A 20,114-nucleotide genomic window follows, 5' to 3' on the forward strand; every position below is an offset into this window, starting at 1 on the left:
ATATCTATCATTTTTAGTTTTATCTGGTCCATATCATCTGTGTTATGGTCCAGCGTGTCCACTATTTTATTATGCTCTTGTGTTAAAGCGCATAGCCTGTCCTCTATCATGGCGACTCTCTCTCCTAGTACATTTACTGAAGATTGTACTGATTTGGAAAGAGAAGCAAAGTCAGCGGAGAGAGATTGCTGCAGCAATAAGAGCATGGTTTTTAGGCTGTCTGGTGTTAATGTTTGATCAGAGGTATTGATATCAGCAAGCGTTAGATCAGCTCTGGTGTCTGCAGGGACAGTCGGTGTTGTTTGGCCTACCTGATTCGGCTCCTGGTTCGTATCAGCCAGCCTAGGTCTGGACTTTGCAGGGCTGCCACTCTGCGGTGATCCGGATGCTGGAGAAGTGCACTCTGCTTCTGCATCCAGCTCTGCCGCTTGTGTACAGGTGCCAGAGTCCTTTGGAGCTGTGTGCGTACCTCTGGCGCTCGTGCCGGCGCCATCTTGGAGGCCTTCATCAGAGCATGGAATAAAGTAGTCTGTACGTTTCTGGGGTCTGGCGCTACCCATTTTGCGTTTGCGGGTAGCGTCTGTGTCCATCCACTGTTCCCCGTCCATGGATGTAGGTTCTGCCGAGATTTGGAGTTGCGGTGTGCCGTTTCGTGAGGCTGGATCACGGAGCTCTCCTTTCAGTCAGCCGTCCTCAAGCGCTGCCAGGCCACGGCCACAATCTAATCCTACCATAGTCATAGTCTAATGTCCAACCATATTATTATTATGTATTTATATAGCACTGACATCTTCTGCAGCACATTACAGAGTACATAGTCATGTCACTGACTGTCCTCAGAGGAGCTCACACTCTAATCCTACCATAGTCATAGCCTAATGTCCTACCATATTATTATTATGTATTTATATAGCACTGACATCTCCTGCAGCACATTACAGAGTACATAGTCATGTCACTGGCTGTCCTCAGAGGAGCTCACACTCTAATCCTACCATAGTCATAGTCTAATGTCCTACCATATTATTATGTATTTATATAGCACTGACATCTCCTGCAGCACTTTACAGAGTACATAGCCATGTCACTTACTGTCCTCAGAGGAGCTCACAATCTAATCCTACCGTAGTCAGTCTTATGTCCTACCATATTATTATTATTTATACAGCTCTAATATCTTCTGCAGTACATTACAGAGTACATAGTCATGTCACTGACTGTCCTCAGAGGAGCTCACAATCTAATCCCTGTTATAGTCTAATTTCCTGGATTATTATTATTATTACTATTATGTATTTATATAGTGCTGACATCTTCTGCAGCACTTTATGATCTCGGAACAGGTCCATACACCCTATTGAGAATCTTATTGTTCAGGTTTTCAGGACATATGCTCAGGGTGGGATAAATGATGGCCAGTTGTTGTATGTTGTTTATATTCTTATCTTCCCTGTGTCCTTTTATTGTGTGTCTGTGCAATCTGATTCTTTGTTGTAATATCTGTCTCTGATGTTAGCAGGAACAGATGAGAATGATGGTTCCTACGCTACCTGGAGCCTGCTGTGCCTGGCATTCTGCAGCGGACTCCTTCTCTACCTGCTGTACAAGTCCCCAGCTCACCTCTACGACATTCCCTTTGGACGTAAGTTTTGAGGAAGCAGTTTTAATGGATGTACACCCGTCACTAATACACATAAAACGCATATTGGGGTTGCTTCACAAACCTAGGTAGAGCGAGTAACCTCCTGTTACGCAAGCTATTACCCTAGGGTGCCTTCATTGTAAGTCCTTGCATGCTATGCACGCTAGTAGCAGCGTAGTGTGCGTAATTAAGCTTGGTCAGAGGAGTGCATGCTATGCGCACTGGTAGCAGCGTAGTGTGCATAATTAAGCTTGGTCAGAGGAGCGCATGCTATGTGCACTAGTAGCAGCGTAGTGTGGGTAATGAAGCTTGGTGAGAGGAGCGCATGCTATGCACGCTAGTAGCAGCGTAGTGTGCATAATTAAGCTTGGTCAGAGGAGCACATGCTATGCGCGCTGGTAGCAGCGTAGTGTGGGTAATGAAGCTTGGTGAGAGGAGCGCATGCTATGCGCGCTGGTAGCAGCGTAGTGTGCATAATTAAGCTTGGTCAGAGGAGCACATGCTATGCGCGCTGGTAGCAGCGTAGTGTGGGTAATGAAGCTTGGTGAGAGGAGCGCATGCTATGCACGCTAGTAGCAGCATAGTGTGCGTAGTTAGGCTTGGTCAGAGGAGTGCATGCTATGTGTGCTAGTAGCAGCATAGTGTGCGTAATTAAGCTTGGTCAGAGGAGCGCATGCTATGTGCACTAGTAGCAGCGTAGTGTGCGTAATGAAGCTTGGTCAGAGGAGAGCATGCTATGCGCGCTAGTAGCAGCGTAGTGTGCGTAATTAAGCTTGGTCAGAGGAGCGCATGCTATGCGCGCTAGTAGCAGCATAGTGTGCGTAATGAAGCTTGGTCAGAGGAGAGCATGCTATGGGCGCTAGTAGCAGCGTAGTGTGCGTAATGAAGCTTGGTCAGAGGAGCACATGCTATGCGCGCTGGTAGCAGCATAGTGTGCGTAGTTAGGCTTGGTCAGAGGAGCACATGCTATGCTCTGGTAGTAGCAGCGTAGTGTGCATAATTAAGCTTGGTCAAAGGAGCACATGCTATGCTCCGGTAGCGCAGTGTAGCGTGTGCTGGTAATTTACTTCCGCTTTCCAATAACAGGCGCTCCACTCGTCCTGCCCTGAGCTGAGCCCCCTCGGGTCCAGTGGCTGCAAAGGATGGAATCCCTGCACTTTGATTGGCACCGTCACTTAAAGCCACTGGACCCAAAGGGGCTCAGGGCGGGACGAGTGGAGCGCCCGTTATTGGTGGGCAGGCATAAGTGACTAGCGCTAATTAGGTTAGTGAACCAAACCCATTGGCCTCAATTCTGGTAACCGTGTGCAATATATATATATATATATATATATATATATATATATATATATATATATATATATATTTGTCAGTAAAATACCTCATGGTGTGATTTCCTCTCTCTTTTTTTTTTGGGGGGGGGGGGGGGGGCAATTCTGATTTTTCTGCATTTCCAAACATGTAGTAAAGCATGCGGTAAAACATGCAGTGAATGCATAAACGTGGTAAAACGTGCGGTATTTCAGCGGTAAGCATGCAGCAAATATATAATAGCAGTCTTTAATTGTCTTCCATAAGTTAGGAAATTGTTTGGAAGATGTTTTTTTTTTTGGGGGGGGGGGGAGGGGAGGTGTATTTGATTATGTTGCAACCTATCGAAAGTATATCTATAGGCACCCCTTATTAAAAAAATCCAGTAAATATTTGGAGTTGCATATAAATTGACATTACCGCCAGGTCTTAAATAGAGATGGCCCGAAACTCCAATTTTCGGTTCGCGAACCGGGTTCGTGAACTCCCGCAAAAGTTCTGTTTGCGTGAACTTTCTCGAACCGCAATAGACTTCAATAGGGAGGCAAACTTTGAAAACTAGAAATACTTATGCTGGCCAGAAAAGTGATGGAAAAGATGTTTCAAGGGGTCTAACACCTGGAGGGGGGCATGGCGGAGTGGGATACACGCCCAAAGTCCTGGGGAAAAATCTGGATGTGACGCAAAGCAGCGTTTTAAGGGCAGAAATCACATTGAATGCTAAATTGGAAGCCTAAAGTGCTTTAAAACATCTTGCATGTGTATACATCAATCAGGGAGTGTAATTAGAGTACTGCTTCACACTGACAGACCAAACTCACTGTGTAATGCACCGCAAACAGCTGTTTGCGTAATGACGGCCATGCTGGACTGGTGCGCAACATGGCGAGATTGCTCTTCCTCACTCAGTGATATCAGGTAATGTCTGACTGCCTTATCAACTTTCAATGGTTCTTTCTCTACCATTGTTAAAGCTTACATCTATTTTTTTTATTACATTTTCTGCTGGCTGTTCAGTAACTGTAACGAGAATCTGTTATGAAGGGCAAGTCTGCCATTGTGACCACGGGTAATGGCCGGGGAATCAGGGTTCGATTCCGGTCCGAAGTGGGAGCCTGAGAACTGACTACCACCACCACACATCCAAGTAAAGACCCATTTGCTGTATAAGTAATGTACCTGCCCTTACCGTGCTTTGCAGACCAGGCATCTGTGGTCAGATGGGCCCTTGACCCAACGCTGTGTGCCAGAGATGACACCACTTGCCTTTAACGAGAATCTGTTATGGAGGGCAAGTCTGCCATCCATTCAAGTGAAAGGTATGCACTGACTTGACTAATACAATGTGCAGTCACACAGGTGCAGTTAACAGGTATGCACGGAGTGGTATATCACACTGCGTGCGCTCACGTAGGTGGGTGGGTGCACTGTGAACAACAGGTAGGTATATGCAGTGATGGGTATTACAATGTGCACCTGTCACACACAGACAGGTACCGGACAGGCACAGTGACACTGCGTGCGCTCACGTAGGTGGGTGGGTGCACAGTGAACAACAGGTAGGTATATGCAGTGATGGGTATTACAATGTGCACCTGTCACACACAGACAGGTACCGGACAGGCACAGTGACACTGCGTGCACTCACGTAGGTGGGTGGGTGCACAGTGAACAACAGGTATGTATATGCAGTGATGGAAAGGTGGGGGGGGGGGTGGGGGGGAAAGGCTGTGCATCCCTAAACACATGCTGCAATTGAATGGTTAATCGCACAGGCATACACCGCCACTGCCAGACTGAAAAATGCATGCCCTGCATCCAAGACAAGTGCTAACATTTATTAAACTAGGAGGTACTTTAGCTTCCAATATGGTTTGCATGCAAAGTATATTATACTAGACACTTGCGCCACGGTGAGGCAGACCTCCGGGCAAGTGACCTAACCTAAATGTAAAACCTTGGGAACAGCTAAGCAGAAAAAATGTGTAACTTACATTTGGTAGAACAGCGAGGAGAACGCCAGCGCATACCACTAAGGCTGCATCTGAAATGACCACCAGCTCAGTGTGTAGCACCTATATAGACTTTCTACACACTTCGCATTCAATTCAGATGCAAATCATATGCAAATCTGCTACTACTTATGATGCAAACAGGAAACTCAGGAGGAGGGGCTGGGAGCAGCTAACCTGACAGTTACATAGTTACTATGTAACTATGTAACTGTCATGTAACTGTCTATGTAACTGTCACATAGTAACTATGTAACTGTCAGGTTAGCTGCTCCCAGTCCCTCCTCCTGAGTTTCCTGTTTGCATCATAAGTAGTAGCAGATTTGCATATGATTTGCATCTGAATTGAATGCGAAGTGTGTAGAAAGTCTATATAGGTGCTACACACTGAGCTGGTGGTCATTTCAGATGCAGCCTTAGTGGTATGCGCTGGCGTTCTCCTCGCCATATGCAGTGATGGGTATTACAATGTGCACCTGTCACACACACAGACAGGTACCGGACAGGCACAGTGACACTGCGTGCGCTCACGTAGGTAGGTGAGTGCACAGTGAACAGGTAGGTATATGCAGTGGGTATTACAATGTGCACCTATCACACACACAGGTAGTAGTCACTGAATGTGCTGGGCCTGGCAGTGGCACACAGTAGGTATTACCAAGGCTGTCTATGCAACACAAGTGTCAGTGGGGGACACACAAAAAAAAATAGATCACAAGAACAAGATTAGCTCTCAAAAGAGCTGTTGAGGGGTGATTTTTTTAGCAATGAAAATCAGCAAGGAGCAAGCTAACAAGCCTACAAGAGCCTAACTAACCTTTCCCTATGAGAGTCTGCCAGCAGATTTCCCTTCACTAATTACTGCAGACACACGAGTGAGTGTAATAGCCAGCGCTGCCTGCCTTTTATAAGGTAGGGGGGGCTCCAGGAGGGAGTGTTGCCTAATTGGCTACAATATGCCTGCTGACTGTGATGTCAGGGCCGGATTTGTACTTTTTACCGTCCTAGGCCAACTATCACCAGCTGCCCCATGACCAACCGCAAACAAATTCCCCCCTCCCTCCCCAACATACACACAATTTTCCCCCAGCAAACATGCAGCCTTAACTTTTGAATATAAATAAATTCATGACAGCAGGGATTAGATTGTAAACTCCTCTGAGTAGTTAGTGACTGTGACAATCCAGCCCCGCGATCCCGTCGAGATCTGCTCCCGTTAGCGTACGCAGGAAGTACGGGCGCAGACGGACAACGAGACCGGTTGCTGGATCGTCAGAGGTAAGAAGAAAGAAAGAAGAAAAGGCGACAGAGTGGGCCAATCCCGTCTAATCTGCTCCCGTTAGCATACGCAGGAAGTACGGTGAACAGACTGACAATAAAGATTGGTCGCGCAGATGCCGACAATATGTAATGGGACAAACATCCACCAATCCCGTATTACTAGGCCACTGTTGCCATGCAGGTCTCATGCACTAGAGACTGCTGGAGGCAAATTCACTGTGTGCGTAGTAAACGGTTAAGATTGGTTGGAGGTGCCCATACATGTACAATTCTGATTGTATATACAATCGGTAAACTAAAAATATCGATTTCGCGCTGGAAATCGGGTAAATAAAGTAAACTGCCACCACTCTCTCAAGTTCAGGGAGGAAAGAGACTCCCGCGCTATCATAATACGGTAGCCAGCCCAATCACGTTCAACACGCTCAAGTCACCGTTCGGGGAATAATCACTTCCGACGGCTTAAAGACTGTGAGCAATGTGACGTTAAAGAAAGGTTACTGGGTCCCTATATGATGCAATCTCGAATTGTATTTACAATCGAGAAACGAAAGTTATCGATTTCGCACAGGAAATCTGGTACTAGCTAATCCTAGAAGGAAGAAACGGTTATTTACAACCTAGCTAGCAAATCAACAATTTATAAGCAAATCATAAAACAATGCGGTAGTATGACTGACTCTTCAGAGGGCAGATTCGTTATAGCAGCAATCAGATGACCAGAACAGGCACACAACTGAACAATAAAATCGTTAGTTTATTTCTAAACTACATACACACAGCTTATTTTAGAACAGATTGATTGGACAGAGAGAAGAGAGGAAGAGAAACAGAATGTCTGATTATATACAGTTCAAATACCGTTATTGGTAGTCCATGCGGCAATCGCAAGTCTTTGGCGAAAGTCCCAAAATGGCGGTTGCCATGCGGCCAACAGGCCTTTGTTAGAAAGTTCAAAGATGGAGGTTGGCCCGTGTCCCTGCGGGCTGCCAGGATGTTACTAGGCATCAGATTGAAGGTAAAGGACACTGGACTTTTGGATCATGTCAGTTTTGTTCCTCACTGTAGGTGGGGGGAGTTATGACACGTACAAGTCCAGCCTTGTGCAATTTGAATAAGGCAATGCCCCCTTAGGCAGGGAGAGGTTTTGGGCCAATTCATATTTTGCCCGCTCTCAGCATGCCCGTAGGTAATATCAAGAACCCGAATGAATATTCACAATCAGCGTAAGTGTGTGAATCTGCTAATACCAAACACGAGGAGTCTGGATCGCTAATAGCACCGTCCCCCCCTTTCACCTTACTGGCACTGGTTCCGAAAGATCCAGAGGGCTGAAAATCTCTCAGGACCAGTGTCATGTGGAATCTAATAAACTCTGTGAATTTGAGGGAACTGCGATCTTGGGAACACCAGAAATATTACCAAATTGTGCCTATTTATTAAATACAGTTTCTACAGTTTGGTTGAATCTTTGGGTGCCCAGATGGCGTGATAAGGATCATTCCTGTCTCCTTTCAACTCAGGCCACAAGGCAGCTAGGTGTTGGACTCCTGGTGGGTCGGTGCCAGATCAGGCTGGAGAAAGCTACAATTTATGAGCTTCTGTCAACTGATATCTACCCTTCACCTGATGGATGAGGTCATAAACACCTCAGGGGGTCCCCTGTGCTGGCAGAGAATCTTTTCAACAGGAGGCTAATTAACTGACCATGAAAAGATTTCTCCAGCCCTTTGGTGAAGGGAAAAAAAGTGTATTTAAACCAAAAACTGTCAGTTTGGGTGGTTTGCGAAGAACTAGCGTTGGTAACTCCCTGACGCATTCGATATGTCATATCGACGGCGTCACAGTGACATCATGTGGTAGGGATTAGATTGTAAACTCCCCTGAATACAGCTAACGACATGGTGGCAGGGATTAGATTGTAAAATCCCCTAAATACAGCTAATGACATTGTGGCAGGGATTAGATTGTAAACTCCCCTAAATACAGCTAACTACATGACAGCAGGGATTAGATTGTAAACTCCTCTGAGTAGTTAGTGACATCTTGTGGGAGGGATTAGATTGTAAACTCCCCTGAATTAGAGTGACCTGACGTCCCGGATTGCCCGGGACGCGTCCTGGATTCGGGGCCCGCTGTCCCAGGCTGCATGAGGTCCCGGGAAACGTCCCGCTTTCAGCAGCGGGACATCCCGTCCTCGGGACTCTGGCCACTCACCTCATGAACTGGCAGCGGTGTCTATAGACGCCGTGCCAGTTCATTGCCCGCAGCCCCGCTCCAGCCTCCTTCTTCCGGTGTCTGTTCCGACATCGGCAGGCGAGCAGGGCTACGGCAAGATGGCTGCCGAAGCCCTGTACTGGAGACTATTTGTGTCTCCAGTACAGGGCTTTGGGCGCCATCTTGCCTTAGCCCTGTCAGCGCGGGAGACGAGCAGGAGGAAGGTGGTCTCAGGAGCAGCGCGCCAGAGGCCGGAGACTTCTGCCAGGTGAGTAAATGCTTTCTTTTCCAGGTGAAATGTTTGCCCGCGTTGCGTTTATTTTGTACTGACATGTTTGCCCGCATTGCGTTTATTTTGTACTGACATGTTGCCGGCATTGCGTTTATTTTGTACTGACATGTTTGCCTGCATTGCGTTTATTTTGTACTGACATGTTTGCCCACATTGCATTTATTTTATACTGACATGTTGCCCGCATTGCATTTATTTTGTTCTGACTTGTTGCCCATTGCGTTTATTTTCTGGTGTCCGGGGTAACTGTTACTGCATTTATTATTTAATGGTCATAGATGGCTATGTTTGCTGCTTTGTGGTTACGGTATACTATTAGCATCACACAGTTTCTGCACACCCATGATGCAAAGTCTCGTTTGTCCACATCATGGCGTAAACACTGCTTTCTTATGCCTCGCTGTTACATCATTACGTTAGCTCCGCCCATACAATGTCATGGCCACGCCCATTTTTTCGCCGTGGCGCACCCCCCCCCCTGTCTTCATTGCTGCGTGCTCCTCAGTCCTGCCCACTTTTTGCCCCCCCCCCCCCTCCCCGCGCCCCCCCCCTCCCTGTCCCCGGTTGGACCCACAAAAATCTGGTCACTCTACCTGAATACAGCTAACGACATGGTGGCAGGGATTAGATTGTAAACTCTCCTAAGTACAGCTAGTGACATGGTGGCAGGGATTAGATTGTAAACTCCCCTGAATACAGCTAACTACAAGACAGCAGGGATTAGATTGTAAACTCTTCTGAGTAGTTAGTGACATCATGGTGGCATGGATTAGAGTGCAAGCTCCTCTGAGTACAGTAAATGACATGGCAACAGGGATTACATTGTAAGATCCTGTGAGTAGTTAGTGACATCATGGTGGCAGGGATTAGATTGTAAATTCCTCTGAATACAGCTAACGACATGGCGGCAGCAAGGATTAGATTGTAAGCGCCTGACATCATGTGGCAGGGATTAGATTGTAAAATCCCCTATTTGCAGCTAACAACATGGTGACAGGCAGCAGCAGGGATTAGATTGTAAGCTCCTGCAAGAACAGCTAGTGACATAGTGGGGTGGCAGTGTGTAAAATCCCCTTAACATTTCAACATACAGGGCCAGATTTATCAAAGCATTACTGACAGTTTTTTCTTCTTAATCTGTTCTAACCAGCAGAGGAACTATTCAGCATGATAGTAAGAAACTGCTCAAATCCTAAGTAATAGCAGCAGTTTAGTGTAGATTTCTAGAGCTATAGAACAGTTAAGAGAAGTGCAAATCCATCCCTAAACTGGTGCAGAATAAGAAGTGCTTGATAGCAGTTCTACAGATGTAGAACTGCAGGCTAGAAATGATTGCAGAGTGCAAGCTAGACATGATTTGTGATGTGCTCCTCCCCCCCTGCTGAATTCCTCCTCAGAGCTGCTGCTATGAATACAGCCGGTGTGTTAGTTACCTCAGCAACAGCAATTCCCCTCACACACTGCACTGTCTGAGAGACCTTCCTAACTCCTCCTATTATACAACAGTTTTAGAAGGAATCTGCATCTAATGATTTCTTAAGATGCCCGAGACAGTTCTGCACAGATTTCTAAAAACCTACTAATATTTTGTCTCAGGCACTCTTGATAAATCTGGCCCACTGTGCATTATTCATACCTTATGTATTAAATTCCCTCTGTCCCTTGTCCTGCAATACCAAGCCCCTCACCGTCCATCACCAGGCATCAGCATCACTTCCATTCCTCTCTCTGAGGACCACATTTGTCTTTCAATGCGCCTGCGCCCCGGGGATGTTTTTTCCCAATGCAGAGAGCCACATGCTTTTCAATCTTCATCACAGCACAGGCAGTCGGATTTGTACATTGGGGGACATTTCATCTGAATTGCAGCCAGGCAACATGAGGTGATGTGAGTTGCCTGGCTGCTGCTTCTCGCTGCTTGTCCCACCATGATCGCTGCCTTGCCGCTCTTGCAAAGTGTCCAGCTGCCGAGAAATATGTTGAATTTGTCCCCCTCTGCCGCCATGTGTCACATGCGACCACCAGCCAATGAGCTGGCAAAGATGGATTGTACACCACGATCAGCAGCCAATCGCGTGGCTCGGGGGTTGTGGCCACACCCCGGAGCAGCGCGATTGGCTGCTGAGCGATGTACACAATCCAGCCTTGCCAGCTGTCGTGTTTGCAGCCCAGGAGAGGGGGAGAGCGGAGAAACTGATCCCTGCATCCATTATCAGGTGCGTGCGAGACTCCTGCCCGTCCAGCCTGCTGCCTGCTAGCCAAATGTCTATCAGCAAGCTCGTAATGCAAGACGGGTGGCCACAAATGGATCGGGTCTCAGCGCATGTAAGAATGTTTATGAAGAAGGCCACAGAGGAGAGCAGAGGGGATGACAGGAGGAAGTGTAACTAAAGCAGCGGCTGCACAGCCCATGGGCGGCATGATCGAGTAACATTATAGACGCTGGCTAGTTGTCACTTTATGCACTATTGCTACATACACTTACTGCCCCTTAGGTGCCTCAAGACAGTGCAAAATTCTGGTGCCTTAGGCCATGGCTTAGGTGGCCAAGGCAGAAATCCAGCCCTATGTGATGTAGAGGGTCAAAGTTCACCCTCACTATGGGGGCAAACCGAACTTCCGGAAAAGTTCACGGTTCTCCGCAATCGCGAACCCCGGAAGTTCGCCGGTACCCGTTCTCCTAAAAATGACTTTGATATTCCACGGTTTTATTTATATTTGAATCTACTTTTTAAGTTTTTGCTGTTTTATTGTTTGTGGTCAATGGCACGTTCATTAAAGTATTCCAGAGCTAAAATGTATGAACTATTGAACCTTTTTTATCTCTTTCCTGCTCTCAGAAGCCATGTTTTGCCAGGAAAGTGTTTTATAGTTGTAATTTCTTATCAGTGAGGGTCACACTGTAGTCTGACCCAGTCCTGACTCAGACAGGAACTGCCACTTACATACCTGATATTTAACCCTTTCAGGCAGAGAAAGAAAAAAAGGAACACAACCTAGTTATTAGTGTGCTTGGCACTGTACATACCCATGTCTATCTCATCATGTCACATGTCACCTCGGGTATCATTTAACCCCCTTGGCGGTACGCAGTTTCCGACGCTACGTCCGCCAGGAGGTTTTTTGCCCCCAAATTTTTTTGAATGCTTTAGCTAGCAATTCCCTAGCTAAGCGTATGTATTAGGTTGCTCCGGTCCCCCCCATGCCGGCCGATCGCCGCCAGCTATACATACCTCGCCACGATCCCACGCAAAGCGCAGTTTCCTGATCGGCTTCCGGCATTGCCATGGCGATGATCGGAGATGACGTCATGACGTCAGCCGCAATCCTGATCGCCGTCATCGCGAAGCCTGGAGCCGATTGGGCGGCTGAGCCTGCGTGGGAGCGCTGGGGGGGTACGTATACCAGCGGCTATTATGGGCGATCGCGGGGGACCGGAGCAACTTTGTGCATACGCTTAGCTAGCGAACTGCTAGCTAAAGCGTATTGCACCATTTTTTTTTTTTTTAAAGTCCTGGGGCCATGTGATCCTCCGCGGCGGCTACCCCATATGTAGCACGGGATTACCGCTAAGGAGGTTAAAGCAGACAGTATTTTCAGCTCATCACTTTCAGCATGTGTCTACATTTTATAGACAAGATCATGCAGCCTCATCTCACATCAGTAACTCATTCCCTTCCTCTCCACAGTCCCACGAAACTGCCAGGAGCTGATGGATGAAGGGGTGACTATGTCAGGCTGGTACACCATACATCCGTATGGGATGAGGTCTGTGAAGGTGCTGTGTGATATGCACACCGACGGAGGAGGATGGATAGTAAGTGACAGAGGCTGACCGGAACTGATATGTCTGTACACTGGTGATGGATGAAAAGAGATTATTATTATTATTATTATTATTATTTAGCACTGACATCTTCTGCAGCACTTTGCAGAGTGCATAGTAATGTCACTGACTGTCCTCTGAGGAGCTCACACTCTAATCCTACCATAGTCATAGTCCAATGTCCTACCATATTATTATTAAGTTATTATATAGCACTTACATCTTCTGCAGCACATTACAGAGTATATAGTCATGTCACTGACTGTCCTCTGAGGAGCTCACAATCTAATCCCTACCATAGTCATAGTCTAATGTCCTACCATATTATTATTATTATGTATTTATACTGCACTGACATCTTCTGCAGCACATTACAGAGTACATAGTCATGTCACTGACTATCCTCAGAGGAGCTCACAATCTAATCCTACCATAGTCATAGTCTAATGCCCTACCATATTATTATTATGTATTTATATAGCACTGACATCTTCTGCAGCAGTTTACAGAGTACATAGTAATGTCACTGACTGTCCTCAGAGGAGCTCACAATCTAATCCTACCATAGTCATAGCCTAATGTCCTACCATATTATTATTATGTATTTATATAGCACTGACATCTTCTGCAGCACATTACAGCGTACATAGTCATGTCACGGACTGTCCTCTGAGGAGCTCACACTCTAATCCCTACCATAGTCATAGTCTAATGTCCTACAATATTATTATTATGTATTTATATAGCACTGACATCTTCTGCAGCACATTACAGAGTACATAGTCATGTCACGGACTGTCCTCTGAGGAGCTCACACTCTAATCCTACCATAGTCATAGTCTAATGTCCTACCATATTATTATTATGTATTTATATAGCACTGACATCTTCTGCAGCACATTACAGAGTACATAGTCATGTCACTGACTGTCCTCAGAGGAGTTCACAATCTAATCCTACCATAGTCATAGTCTAATGTCCTACCATATTATTATTATGTATTTACAGTATATAGCACTGACATCTTCTGCAGCATATTACAGAGTACATAGTCATGTCACTGACTGTCCTCAGAGGAGCTCACACTCTAATGCTACCATAGTCATAGTCTAATGTCCTACCATATTATTATTATGTATTTATATAGCACTGACATCTTCTGCAGCATATTACAGAGTACATAGTCATGTCACTGACTGTCCTCTGAGGAGTTCACACTCTAATCCTACCATAGTCATAGTCTAATGTCCTACCATATTATTATTATGTATTTATATAGCACTGACATCTTCTGCAGCACTTTACAGAGTACATAGTCATGTCACTGACTGTCCTCAGAGGAACTCACAATCTAATCCTACCATAGTCATAGTCTAATGCCCTACCATAATAGTATGTATTTATATAGCACTGACATCTCCTGCAGCACTTTACAGAGTACATAGTCATGTCACTGACTGTCCTCAGAGGAACTCACAATCTAATCCTACCATAGTCATAGTCTAATGCCCTACCATATTATTATTATGTATTTATATAGCACTGACATCTTCGGCAGCACTTTACAGAGTACATAGTCATGTCACGGACTGTCCTCAGAGGAGCTCACACTCTAACCCTACCATAGTCATAGTCTAATGTCCTACCATATTAATATTATTATTATGTATTTATATAGCACTGACATCTTCTGCAGCACTTTACATGGTACATAGTCATGTCACTGACTGTCCTCAGAGGAGCTCACAATCTAATCCTACCATAGTCATAGTCTAATGTCCTACCATAATATTATGTATTTATATAGCAGTGACATCTTCTGCAGCACATTACAGAGTACATAGTCATGTCACTGACTGTCCCCAGAGGAGCTCACAATCTATTCCCTGTCATAGTCATAGTCTAATGTCCTACCATATTATTATTATGAATTTATATTGCACTGACTTCTTCTGCAGCACATTACAGAGTACATAGTCATGTCACTGACTGTCCTCTGAGGAGCTCACAATCTAATCCTACCATAGTCATAGCCTAATGTCCTACCATATTATTATTATGTATTATATAGCACTGACATCTTCTGCAGCACTTTGCAGAGTGCATAGTAATGTCACTGACTGTCCTCAGAGGAGCTCACAATCTAATCCTACCATAGTCATAGTCTAATGCCCTACCATATTATTATTATGTATTTATATAGCACTGACATCTTCTGCAGCACTTTACAGAGTACATAGTCATGTCACTGACTGTCCTCAGAGGAGCTCACAACATAATCCTACCATAGTCATAGTCTAATGTCCTACCATATTATTATTATGTATTTATATAGCACTGACGTCTTCTGCAGCACATTACAGAATACATAGTCATGTCACTGACTGTCCTCAGAGGAGCTCACACTCTAATCCTACCATAGTCATAGTCTAATGTCCTACCATATTATTATTATGTATTTATATAGCACTGACATCTTCTGCAGCACATTACAGAGTACATAGTCATGTCACTGACTGTCCTCAGAGGAGCTCACACTCTAATCTTACCATAGTCATAGTGTAATGTCCTACCATAATAGTATGTATTTATATAGCACTGACATCTTCTGCAGCACATTACAGAGTACATAGTCATGTCACTGGCTGTCCTCAGAGGAGCTCACAATCTAACCCTACCATAGTCATAGTCTAATGTCCTACCATATTATTATTATGTATTTATATAGCACTGACATCTCCTGCAGCACTTTACAGAGTACATAGTCATGTCACTGACTGTCCTCAGAGGAGCTCACAATCTAATCCTACTATAGTCATAGTCTAATGTCCTACCATATTATTATTATGTATTTATATAGCACTGACATCTTCTGCAGCACATTACAGAGTACATAGTCATGTCACTGACTGTCCGCAGAGGAGCTCACACTCTAATCCTACCATAGTCCTAGTCTAATGTCCTACCATATTATTATTATGTATTTATATAGCACTGACATCTTCTGCAGCACTGTACAGAGCACATAGTCATGTCACTGACTGTCCTCAGAGGAGCTCACACTCTAATCCTATCATAGTCATAGTCTAATGTCCTACCATCTTATTATTATGTATTTATATAGCACTGACATCTCATGCAGCACATTACAGAGTACATATAGTCATGTCACTGACTGTCCTCAGAGGAGCTCACACTCTAATCCTACCATAGTCATAGTCTAATGTCCTACCATATTATTATTATGTATTTATATAGCACTGACATCTCCTGCAGCACATTACAGAGTACATAGTCATGTCACTGACTGTCCGCAGAGGAGCTCACAATCTAATCCTACCATAGTTATAGTCTAATGTCCTACCATATTATTATTATGTATTTATATAGCACTGACATCTTCTGCAGCAGTTTACAGAGTACATAGTAATGTCACTGACTGTCCTCAGAGGAGCTCACAATCTAATCCTACCATAGTCATAGCCTAATGTCCTACCATATTATTATTATGTATTTATATAGCACTGACATCTTCTGCAGCACATTACAGCGTACATAGTCATGTCACGGACTGTCCTCTGAGGAGCTCACACTCTAATCCCTACCATAGTCATAGTCTAATGTCCTACAATATTATTATTATGTATTTATATAGCACTGACATCTTCTGCAGCACATTACAGAGTACATAGTCATGTCACGGACTGTCCTCTGAGGAGCTCACACTCTAATCCTACCATAGTCATAGTCTAATGTCCTACCATATTATTATTATGTATTTATATAGCACTGACATCTTCTGCAGCACATTACAGAGTACATAGTCATGTCACTGACTGTCCTCAGAGGAGTTCACAATCTAATCCTACCATAGTCATAGTCTAATGTCCTACCATATTATTATTATGTATTTACAGTATATAGCACTGACATCTTCTGCAGCATATTACAGAGTACATAGTCATGTCACTGACTGTCCTCAGAGGAGCTCACACTCTAATGCTACCATAGTCATAGTCTAATGTCCTACCATATTATTATTATGTATTTATATAGCACTGACATCTTCTGCAGCATATTACAGAGTACATAGTCATGTCACTGACTGTCCTCTGAGGAGTTCACACTCTAATCCTACCATAGTCATAGTCTAATGTCCTACCATATTATTATTATGTATTTATATAGCACTGACATCTTCTGCAGCACTTTACAAAGTACATAGTCATGTCACTGACTGTCCTCAGAGGAACTCACAATCTAATCCTACCATAGTCATAGTCTAATGCCCTACCATAATAGTATGTATTTATATAGCACTGACATCTCCTGCAGCACTTTACAGAGTACATAGTCATGTCACTGACTGTCCTCAGAGGAACTCACAATCTAATCCTACCATAGTCATAGTCTAATGCCCTACCATATTATTATTATGTATTTATATAGCACTGACATCTTCGGCAGCACTTTACAGAGTACATAGTCATGTCACGGACTGTCCTCAGAGGAGCTCACACTCTAACCCTACCATAGTCATAGTCTAATGTCCTACCATATTAATATTATTATTATGTATTTATATAGCACTGACATCTTCTGCAGCACTTTACATGGTACATAGTCATGTCACTGACTGTCCTCAGAGGAGCTCACAATCTAATCCTACCATAGTCATAGTCTAATGTCCTACCATAATATTATGTATTTATATAGCAGTGACATCTTCTGCAGCACATTACAGAGTACATAGTCATGTCACTGACTGTCCCCAGAGGAGCTCACAATCTATTCCCTGTCATAGTCATAGTCTAATGTCCTACCATATTATTATTATGAATTTATATTGCACTGACTTCTTCTGCAGCACATTACAGAGTACATAGTCATGTCACTGACTGTCCTCTGAGGAGCTCACAATCTAATCCTACCATAGTCATAGCCTAATGTCCTACCATATTATTATTATGTATTATATAGCACTGACATCTTCTGCAGCACTTTGCAGAGTGCATAGTAATGTCACTGACTGTCCTCAGAGGAGCTCACAATCTAATCCTACCATAGTCATAGTCTAATGCCCTACCATATTATTATTATGTATTTATATAGCACTGACATCTTCTGCAGCACTTTACAGAGTACATAGTCATGTCACTGACTGTCCTCAGAGGAGCTCACAACATAATCCTACCATAGTCATAGTCTAATGTCCTACCATATTATTATTATGTATTTATATAGCACTGACGTCTTCTGCAGCACATTACAGAATACATAGTCATGTCACTGACTGTCCTCAGAGGAGCTCACACTCTAATCCTACCATAGTCATAGTCTAATGTCCTACCATATTATTATTATGTATTTATATAGCACTGACATCTTCTGCAGCACATTACAGAGTACATAGTCATGTCACTGACTGTCCTCAGAGGAGCTCACACTCTAATCTTACCATAGTCATAGTGTAATGTCCTACCATAATAGTATGTATTTATATAGCACTGACATCTTCTGCAGCACATTACAGAGTACATAGTCATGTCACTGGCTGTCCTCAGAGGAGCTCACAATCTAACCCTACCATAGTCATAGTCTAATGTCCTACCATATTATTATTATGTATTTATATAGCACTGACATCTCCTGCAGCACTTTACAGAGTACATAGTCATGTCACTGACTGTCCTCAGAGGAGCTCACAATCTAATCCTACTATAGTCATAGTCTAATGTCCTACCATATTATTATTATGTATTTATATAGCACTGACATCTTCTGCAGCACATTACAGAGTACATAGTCATGTCACTGACTGTCCGCAGAGGAGCTCACACTCTAATCCTACCATAGTCCTAGTCTAATGTCCTACCATATTATTATTATGTATTTATATAGCACTGACATCTTCTGCAGCACTGTACAGAGCACATAGTCATGTCACTGACTGTCCTCAGAGGAGCTCACACTCTAATCCTATCATAGTCATAGTCTAATGTCCTACCATCTTATTATTATGTATTTATATAGCACTGACATCTCATGCAGCACATTACAGAGTACATAGTCATGTCACTGACTATCCTCAGAGGAGCTCACAATCTAATCCTACTATAGTCATAGTCTAATGTCCTACCATATTATTATTATGTATTTATATAGCACTGACATCTTCTGCAGCACATTACAGAGTACATAGTCATGTCACTGACTGTCCTCAGAGGAGCTCACACTCTAATCCTATCATAGTCATAGTCTAATGTCCTACCATATTATTATTATGTATTTATATAGCACTGACATCTCATGCAGCACATTACAGAGTACATAGTCATGTCACTGACTGTCCTCAGAGGAGCTCACAATCTAATCCTATCATAGTCATAGTGTAATGTCCTACCATATTATTAAGAAGGTGGCAGGTGGGCCCCTTGACACCCTCTAGGCCCCAAGTACCTGCTTAGGTTGCCTGGTGGATGATCCTGCTCTGCATCTTCTGCAGTACTTTACAGAGTACATAGTTTTGCCTAATGTTCAACTTGAATTTCGCATGTTTGTCATTTTAAATTGGAATTCCAATATAGTTGGATAATCCATCAGCAAAATGTCACATCCATAAAGTAATGACAATTGGCAAAAATCGTGTGTAAATTTTGCTAGTTCGGCCCCCTAACATTCACAAGAACAGCGATATGGCCCTTGGCCTAAAACGTTTGGACACCTCTGCTATAGAGGCTTCCCACACCCTCCTCGCCAATGCCGCAGGGCAGTTTCTAGGCTACATTGCTCCCAGGGTGAGGGTGTAAAAAGTGCGCCCCCTTCCCCTCCCACCCCCGTGGACTCGCCATCCCTTACTCTTTAGGGACAGTCACACAACCACAGGTCTCAAGTAGATCTGCCTACTTACTAGTGACCAGCCGCTCATCCAGGAGGAAGCAGGGACCAGGAGAACACACAGGAGAAGAGAGCCCAGAAAGCCGACTCCTCCATGGGCGCTGCACACTGACAGCCTGCAGTACCGCTACAGGACACCAGGTGTCATCACGCGGTGGTGACAGCCTGCAGTACCGCTACAGGACATCAGATGTAATCACGCGGTGGTGACGTGATGATGACTTGACTTCTGACGCAGGCAGCCCAGGAGGAGTCAAGGAAGGTGATCGCTCTGGTAATCTTCCTTCTTCCATTTGGCTGCACTGCGCGTCACCAGCTCCCTAGCGGTTATGTCCTTGTGTCTGCGCCCCCTTCTTCTACTTTTCGGATTTGGGTCTGCACCCAAGGCAGTCGCCCTGCCCGCACAGCCCAAGAAACGGCCCTACTGCCCCTGCTGCTCACTGGAACCCTCTGAAGCACTGGGGCTGCGCTTCTCTTCAACACAAGCGTGGCCGTGCTGCACTCACGTGAGCACAGGCGAGCCTGCGCAGCAGCTTGGAGGTGCTTGTGCACGAGTGGCTCTGGAATACTGCTCAGATGCTGGCTGTACTCACCCAGGCACAGTATGGGCTCACTCATGCTTGAAGAGCAGCACAG

The 20,114-nt window shown here is 44.6% G+C and overlaps 1 protein-coding gene across 4 annotated transcripts in view; it reads left to right on the plus strand.

Annotated features, from left to right (window-relative positions):
- LOC137562472 (ficolin-1-A-like) overlaps window positions 1-20,114 on the plus strand; it is a 72,633-nt gene that overhangs the window by 38,643 nt on the left and 13,876 nt on the right. For 2 of the 4 annotated variants that reach the window (XM_068273841.1, XM_068273844.1), the window contains 2 exons: window positions 1,517-1,642; window positions 12,445-12,572. In XM_068273841.1, the coding sequence (XP_068129942.1) occupies window positions 1,517-1,642; window positions 12,445-12,572 (254 nt within the window). The remainder of the gene's footprint in view (window positions 1-1,516; window positions 1,643-12,444; window positions 12,573-20,114) is intronic. The other 2 variants (XM_068273842.1, XM_068273843.1) reach the window with 2 other exon arrangements.

This window comes from Hyperolius riggenbachi, chromosome 3 (genome assembly GCF_040937935.1).
Source record: "Hyperolius riggenbachi isolate aHypRig1 chromosome 3, aHypRig1.pri, whole genome shotgun sequence".
Classification (NCBI taxonomy): domain Eukaryota; kingdom Metazoa; phylum Chordata; class Amphibia; order Anura; family Hyperoliidae; genus Hyperolius; species Hyperolius riggenbachi.